General features: G+C 33.9%; 1 protein-coding gene across 3 annotated transcripts in view; it reads left to right on the plus strand.

The window, feature by feature from the left end:
• Positions 1,935-8,344, plus strand: part of CD226 (CD226 molecule) — a 30,477-nt gene continuing 24,067 nt past the window's right edge. For all 3 annotated transcript variants that reach the window (XM_021386337.1, XM_021386339.1, XM_021386338.1), the window contains exons 1-2: positions 1,935-2,029; positions 2,311-2,649. In XM_021386337.1, coding sequence (XP_021242012.1) covers positions 1,972-2,029; positions 2,311-2,649 — 397 coding nt within the window. In that variant the 5' untranslated portion in view covers positions 1,935-1,971. The remainder of the gene's footprint in view (positions 2,030-2,310; positions 2,650-8,344) is intronic.

Genomic DNA, 8,344 nt, shown 5'->3' on the forward strand with positions numbered 1-8,344 from the left:
TCACAGGTTAGAGGTTCAGGGAAGTGGGAGGGAAGATTGCAAGATAACCTTCTCTTATGATACCTGCTCTGTCCACAGACCAGAGGAGCATGGTGGAGACAGTGTTTGTTTCTCTTTTTTATGTATCTTATGTAAAAAAAAAAAAAAAAAAAAAAAAAAAAAGGACGTTTAAAACATGTGCCTTCTCCCATATTATACCAGTGAAATCAACTTTCACAGTGGCTACAGCTTCCTAATTTGTGAATCCAGGCATGCTGCTCAGGTGTTTAGAGAGGACTTGTAAAACAGTTTTTAGGGGGGAAATCCAGTAATACTTTGTTTAAAGGCTGCTGCTTTTAGTGGGTGTGACGAAGAACCCTGTTTTGAGAATGAAATAACTGACTTTTTTAGTAACTGTGACTGCTGCACAACAAATAAATGTGTTTAGACAACATATAACATCATTGGTTCTTAGTCAACATGTGGAGTTTGATGTTAATTTCTTAATTTCTGTTTTGCTCTTAAAGCCGTATGGAGAGAAATAAGCATGAAATTCAGAGCAATAAAATAGTAATTTATACATGAACAAATAAATGAAGAATAATTTTCACTGAAGGGAATTTGTTTTCATTTTGGAGATATCCTGAGTACTTAATCTTAGCCTTAATTAAAGAAAACAGATGTGTAAGAAGTTTTACTTGTAATAATAATTAAAAAATATATTCACATCTATTTATCTTTTTTCTTCTACTTCAGATTTTGTGAAACATCACTCATTTGTAAATTAGTATAAGCATATCTAGTATGACATAAAGAATATTTAAATGTAGAGAGATACTTCATCTTTTTGCCTCATTTGCAACTGCAACATGAGAACAGCTAGCCGTTGAGTTCATTAGACTTAAATAAAACAAACATACAGATCCTGTGTAGTTGATTAAAGGCCATAATGCCACACAGCATCCTGGAACCAGGCCTCATCGACTCACTGAATCCTTTCTTCTCCTGTGCAAACCACTGTTTGATTTCTGAACCTCCTTATTCCTTTCTTTTGTTATTAGCAATAATTCTATTTCCTGAGATAAGCTAAATGCAAGTAAATATTTTAATCTGTTTGAAAAGATAGCTGTAATTCAAATAAAACTCAGTCTTCAACTAATTTTATTTCTATTTAGATTTTTCAGTTAGGATCTGATGGGCTATTGACAACCTCGAAGTATGTTGTGAATCCAGATTATGTTTTTTCCAGGAAAATGTTAATTGCTCGTGTAGGTAAGTGCTGCTCTTAGAAAACGTGAAGATACTTCACAGAAGCTGGTTGAGTTGTAGAGCTTCATTGGTCCTTAAAACTTGTGCTATTGTAAAGTTCCAGAACTTGAGGAAATTCTTTGAATATTAAAATAATTGAAAGAATACAATACATAAGTGAAGAGTCTGTGAAGACAAGGTCATAAAAAATTTTCATTGGGAGTCATTTTTGTTAAGTATACATCCTTAGGAATGCTAAGCCCAGGTTTCAGGGAAAAAACAAAAGAACAAAAAAACCCCAAGGTTTTGTGCATAATATTTTCCTATTTTTAAGGACATTACATTTTTGCAACAAAATTATAACTTCTGAAGTATAGGAACTGTCTTTTCTTTCTTCCAGATTTCTTACTCCCTGAATAGCAGATAGATGTTGAACTGCTGTGCCACAAAACTGAGAAATCATGTTGATTTGGGGTAAATGGCACAAAAGAATTCCACTGGCTTGTTCTGATGAAACCTGAAATCTCTGCTACATCAGTTGTCATATTGCTGAAGATTCATTAGCAGTGGAAAACTTTTCACTGAGATAGATATATATTCAGCGCTTCTTGGACGCAATTTTTAGAATGTGAAATTAAAAAGCTTGTGATGTTTTTCATGTTTCAAAAGTAAAACCTTCCCCTGAGAACAGCACGTGATGTGCAGAGACTGCACAAAACCACACTGCACCAGTCACTGATTCCAATGTGCTTTGAGATGGACTGCACAGCTTTCCTTATTGCTGTTCTCCAACTTTGTAGAAGTAAGATCCCCTCCTATTCCTAGCTATCATATTTCTTTCCTCTTACATAATTACAGATATGATCACGACTCACAAGTGTGTCTCTGTGTGCTTCAGACAAATGTTAGCTGTCCATTCATATTCATACGGTAGAAATAGTTAAAATATCTGGGGGTAGCAGTTATTTTTCATGAACATTTTCTTCAAAATTTTACTTCTGATGCTGCTAATGTCACTTCTGAGTTTTTGCTATAATTTCAATTTTTGATAATATTTATAATTAAACTGACTGTCTTTCCTAGTTTTAGCCAATGTGAAAGGAAGGTTTGTGGATTCAACTATAAAGCTTTCTGAGAAGATGAAACTGGAATGCATATATCCAAAAAAAGCTGTGATAATCCAGACATCCTGGGAGAAACATAATGGAAGTCATAAAGAAAATATTGCTGTCTTGCATCCTATCTATGGCATACATATTGAAGACAAATACAGAGGAAGAATATATTTTGAAAATACTTCCAGGGAAGACCAATCCTTATCCTTCAACAAGAGCACTTTGGAAGACATTGGTCTTTACCTTTGCGCCATTGTGACTTACCCAGATGGGGTTTGTGAGAAGGTAATAAAAGTTGTTCACCCAGGTAAGGAAATTTCTCATCACTTTTTTTTAATTTCTGATATACCCAAAACAGAAATTTATGCAAATTTAGGGAGTATCTGGCTCTGTAACTTTTCCTTTCAATTATACTGCACGTATGAATGGAGTAATTTAGGTGAACGTACAAACACAACAGAAAACAATTATGTTGCTTTAACAAAAGTTTATTTTAAGAGAAGTAGGAAATACGGAGGGGAACTGAAGGAGACAGATGTATGTCACAGTACCAATGTTTCACATGACAGACTTTAGATAGCAATGGTAATTTCAAAAGTGATTTTTCCATTGGAACAAGGTTCTCTTAGCATTTCTGTACTCTATAGGATCTCTTCAGAGCATGAAACTAAACCTCATAACTGCCCATGGAGGGTAATGGATTTTTATTGCTATGCTTTATAGTGAGGGTGCTACTGGTCTCAAAACTAAGAATATTTTTTCTAGAATCTCTTCTCTGCTTGCTTTTTTCAGGAAAAAAAAAAAAAAGAAAGAAAAACAAACAAAAAACCAAAACAGCAACAATAACAACAAAAATAGTGAAAACACATTTAGGAATGGTGTGGCAGGAAAAAAAAAGAAAAAAAGAGAGAGAGAGAAATTTAAATGAAGAAGAAAGAGCTTTTCTTTAAAAGGAACCTGCCTGAAGGTGGAAAAGGGAAGAAGGAAAGATCAGATCCACTTATGCCTATGTACTTTCTGTGCAGCTGCTCATGTACTTTTCCAAAGCTATCTAATTACCTGACTGATCTGACTTGATTTCCTTTCCAATTCTGAGTGAGAAAGAGGAGAAAAAACCCTTTTCAAGTATTTTTCCATGCATGCCCATTCAGTATTGGTCAACTAACAACTCTGGTGCAAGGTACAAAGATTCCCTGATGGCAGGAGCTGAACTGTAGTCATTAAGTCCTTAGAAGTTCATTACACACAAATGATAGAACAGCCTTCAGACGACAACTGGTTTTGATTATTGGTTTATGGGTTTGATACAGTGAATGTAAAGAGAATCTCTTTCTCGTTATCCCAAGTGGAAATAAACTTCATTCAATGTTTTATTGTGTTTCACTGTTAGAAGAGAATGAGTTGAAGGAGATATTTAGCTCTGTTTTTAGTTTGAAAGACCAGAAGATTAGAACTTACAGTTTTCCTAGCCTGATCCCTCTGAGTCTTACTTTCAAATTTATTTTCTCTATACTTCTGTTATTTCAATGTTACAAATAAATGGTGAACCTGATATTGTCGTAGATATGTAACTTTAAAAATTTCAAGCTACATTGTTCCTGCTTTCACCACTGAAGACTTCTGAAACTTAATTTTAACCAATAATTTTGGTAATGGAAATGGAATAGAAATCGATATCTTGCTTTTCTATCTGTATTAGCTTTTTATCAGTAAGCATGACTGCTTATCAAAGCAGAAACTAAGCCAAATTATTGGCCTCGCTTTGAAAAAAAATTATAATTCTACCTCTTTCAAATTAGTTACATAACTTACTTCAGAACTGAAATTATTTTCACCTTTGTAGTATGCTAGCATACTCATACAATTCAATCATTCACATGGAGAGGAAATGTCCATCTAGTGGAAGAGTTAAGAAGGTCCCTCAGAGTAGTCTTGCAGTTGAGATCAGATCTCCTCAGCTATGATTCCTTGAGTACCTTCTCTGATTGCTTGCTCCAGCCTAGCATCTATTTTATTATGTAAAGGAATAACATTTGGAAATAGTATCTCTAGGTTTTTCTGTCAGTCTGTTAATGCTCAATGTTAATGTAACTCTAGGCATCAGAAACATTTTTTAGTTGCATTAAAATAAACCAAGATCTGGAGATTAAGGTTGTTATTTACAAAGTAGAATAGACAAACTAGATTTCTTCTGTGGCTGTTTAACCTGAGTTCTGGCAGTGCTGAGCCTTTCTTAACAGTGAATTGATTTAATTAAAAAAAAAAGTTAGATGCAGTAGAGGTCTGCAAGCTCATTTGGTCCTTTTTGTCTGGCCAAAGCAGTACTGACCTCAGCTATTTGTTTGTGAAGTTGTCTCTAGCATTAATCTGAAAGAACTGAAGAAGAAAGGTAGAGAGTTTCCTTGGGTTTCTACCTGTCAGTCTAATACTTCTATTAGGTAATCCACTTACAGATTTCAGCATACTATAAACCAAACAAAAAATTATCATTATTCAGAGTTACATTTTTAAATGATAATGTTAGATATAATATTCACTGTTTAGGATATCTCTCTTGGTTTGAGAACTTTAAACCACAAATGTAAAACCTCCATATTTCCAGTATATATATTTAATCCTGTTACAAAGAGAGATAATAACTTTTTCCCTTTAAAGAATCAAGGTTTCTGAGATCAGGAAAAATCAATTTTGCTTAGCTCTCCATAGATGCTCATAAACAAGATCTCTATACCCACTGATCTGGAGAAAAGGAAGTGTATCAACAACAAAGATGAAACATTACAGCTTCAATCTACTCTGCAAATTAAATATGTTATTAAAAAAAGATCTTGGAGAAGATATTGTTTTAGGTAGTGGTTATATAAGAATTGTTATTAGTCAGGCTTTATCTACCCTTTAATAGTGCATTCATCAGTAATAAATATCTTAAATTCCCTGGATGACACCTTGCCTTGATTAAATCAACAGTAAACTTCATTTCTGCTTCCATGCAGCCAGTATTTCAGCTTGCTGCTGACAGCACATGTATATTTTTTCTCCTTATTTACCAGCTTGTAAAGTTAGGACATTGGTGTTTGCTTTGAAAATTTTTGTATTCTGCACCAGGGTGAGAGCTTTGAGAAAGCTAAGTGTTAGTCTCATCCTTTCAACAAGAATAGATCTGTTTCTGTAGGATGAATATACAGTATTAAATAGAAAAAATCCTGGAAAATGATGTGCTTTTAAAGGAATTTTATATTCGTTGCTATACAGAAATCTGCCCAAAATACCAGAAAAAATCATAGTATATGTTATTAGAACTGCTTTTGAATTACACTTCTCTCTTCGGTTGGGATTTATTTATTGATTCCCAATAAGCATTATTTTTGAGAAAAAACATTAATTTGCCTTTACTACTCCAGATAAATGAACAACTCACCGTAAAATCCATTTCTTCTGTTTACAACAGTAAATCAACAAATCTTTCACAGAGTAAATTTATTTATTTAATTAGAGAATTGCATTATGTCTAATGCTTTATAATTTATGGTTTTACTTTTAAAGACTGGTTGATTAAGCTAAAGTTGGAGCTGCATTTAAAAGGATGCAACTTTGTGGGCACAAAGTTCAAAATGAAATGTAAGGTTTCTTTGGTATATTCACGCAGATGAATTTAAACTGATATTATTAAAGTTTCTATTTTAACCAAAACTGAAACCTGGATCATAATTTAATTTGTGCTACCTGGCCATTGAGAAGTTTCAGGATTTATCTGTACTGACCCATTACTCTAGCGAGCACAGGTATTCCTGCTAACTTACATAGGTAAGTATGTTAGTGAGGAAACTGCAGCACAGACTTCAATGAATGCAAGCAACAGAATATAGATATAGACATCGGATCAGATTTCAGAATTTCCCGGAATAGAAAAATAGTGGAAATAAATCAAAATAATGACAAATGGCAATATAGTCATGATGGAGATTCTCTACTAGATTAAGGTGTAAAGTGAAATGTTCTGCGAAAGATAACAATATATGTAAATTTGGATCAAGTATCTTGGACAAACTTTTGATGGTTTACCCCACAAATGAATTCTTCTGCATGCAAAGGGTTCAAAGTTGCCCCAGAGTTTCATTACTGCTAATTAAGAGGTCAAGAATCTGATTCTGCCTTCCCAAGTACTTAGTATAGTTAAAAATAATAATAATAATGTGAGTACAAAGTGAGTATAATTGGTATGATTCTGATTTGTCAACATTTTTCACTAGCACTCTAGGGAGCATCAAGTGCTAATGCTTAAAGAGTAACTATTTCAGATAGTGTCTAACCGTTACAACATAGTGTCTAACTGAGCAACACAGAAGTGTTAACAGGCCCTTAACACGATATGGGACTAATCAGTAGAAAAGTTTGGGGATCGTGACTCACTTAAATAAGTAAATAAATAAATAAATGAAGGCAAAAAAAAACCCACAGAAAAATAAGAAATCTACTATGTCAAAGTCTTAAAGCAAGTATCTTTTTATCATTACTTTAGCATCTCTATTTCTTTTTAGTTTGAAGGTATTTTTATAAATTAAATTTCCACATTTACAATTTGTCACATGATTAAAGATGTTATGAAATGAATCAAATTTCACAACAGATTAACATGTAGGACAAGCAGCACAATGATAGTAGAGAAATTCTTTTTTACGACTTTGCTCCTGGCTTACTCTTTGGTCGCAAAAAAACAGTTCACCCCAACATGTCATGGATGGGGTGAGGTAGCTTCATTTTCCATCGGCGGAAAAAAAAATTTAAGAGAGGAAAGTTTAATCTTGGATAAGGAATGACTGACTTGTCACAATTACCAGAAGTCCCAAGAAACAGAGGAGGTTATACCTCTCATTACAAATGTCTTCTCTTGGAATATATTGTTGTTGTATCACTGACAGATGGAAGACCCTAGAAGTGGTGATAAATCATCACTTAGACCAATTTTTTGACACAATTGTTGTAGTAATGGATTTTTTTTGCCAGATGTGGTCTCAAATTGGTGCTGGGGCTGTTTCAGAAGATATAACAAAAATATTAGGACATATTTTGCTCTTTTTTGCCTTAATTTTTGGCTAAAATTTCTAGGATATCTATGAAACACATGAGAAAGAGCTCTCCCAGACTGCAAAATGTTACCCATGCTTACTTTATTGGTAGTTATTCAGAGATACAGACAGTAAAGCAATAGCAGTTGAGGCATAACTACTTCCCATGTTATGTAACTACAGGATATTTTTACAAGCCTGTGCAGTGCTGAAATTCTGTAACGTAATTGCAGAGAACTTGAGATTGTTTTCTGCCATCACTACACATCAGTTCTTTGGAAAAGAATAACCTATTTATCCCACAGGAAGATATTTGCCAGCTGTGTGAATCGATTGCTTCTTTTATCTTATAATCTGAATGTACATGCAACAGCTTTTGGAAGAGAATTCAAGAGTATTTGTTTTCTTAATATTCCTACATTTTATGAGTCACAACCTGCACTAAACCAATAGAACCCATACTTTCTGAGAAAATTCCTTGCACAATTTTTTTTTTTTTTTTTTTAATGAGAAGATTCTGTAGGATTGGTCACTTCTTAAAATATTTCACCTTAAGGAACAGTTTAAGGACAATCCTTAGTTCCTTATAAGTGCTTAGATGTGTATGACTGAAGACTGATTTTTAAGTACCATGTAAAAATGTGAGGAACATCTAAAATGCAGATTTCTTTTTGTAATTTTACTTTTAGATAAAAGAACATTAAAGGAGTGGTGTATATTACAAGTTCATTGGTCAGGTGTGCGCAGAAGTGCATGTTTGGCTGTGATCTCAGATGGACACTTTAAATTATACTGTACTCAGCTGGCAAGCTGCAAAGAAAAATATTGTCAATGGCCATTCATGTACCTAACTGTAGCAAAGAGGTAGAAGGAATTCCACAATCCTCTCCTCTCCTCTCCTCTCCTCTCCTCTCCTCTCCTCTCCTCTCCTCTCCT

This window comes from Numida meleagris, chromosome 2 (genome assembly GCF_002078875.1).
Source record: "Numida meleagris isolate 19003 breed g44 Domestic line chromosome 2, NumMel1.0, whole genome shotgun sequence".
Classification (NCBI taxonomy): domain Eukaryota; kingdom Metazoa; phylum Chordata; class Aves; order Galliformes; family Numididae; genus Numida; species Numida meleagris.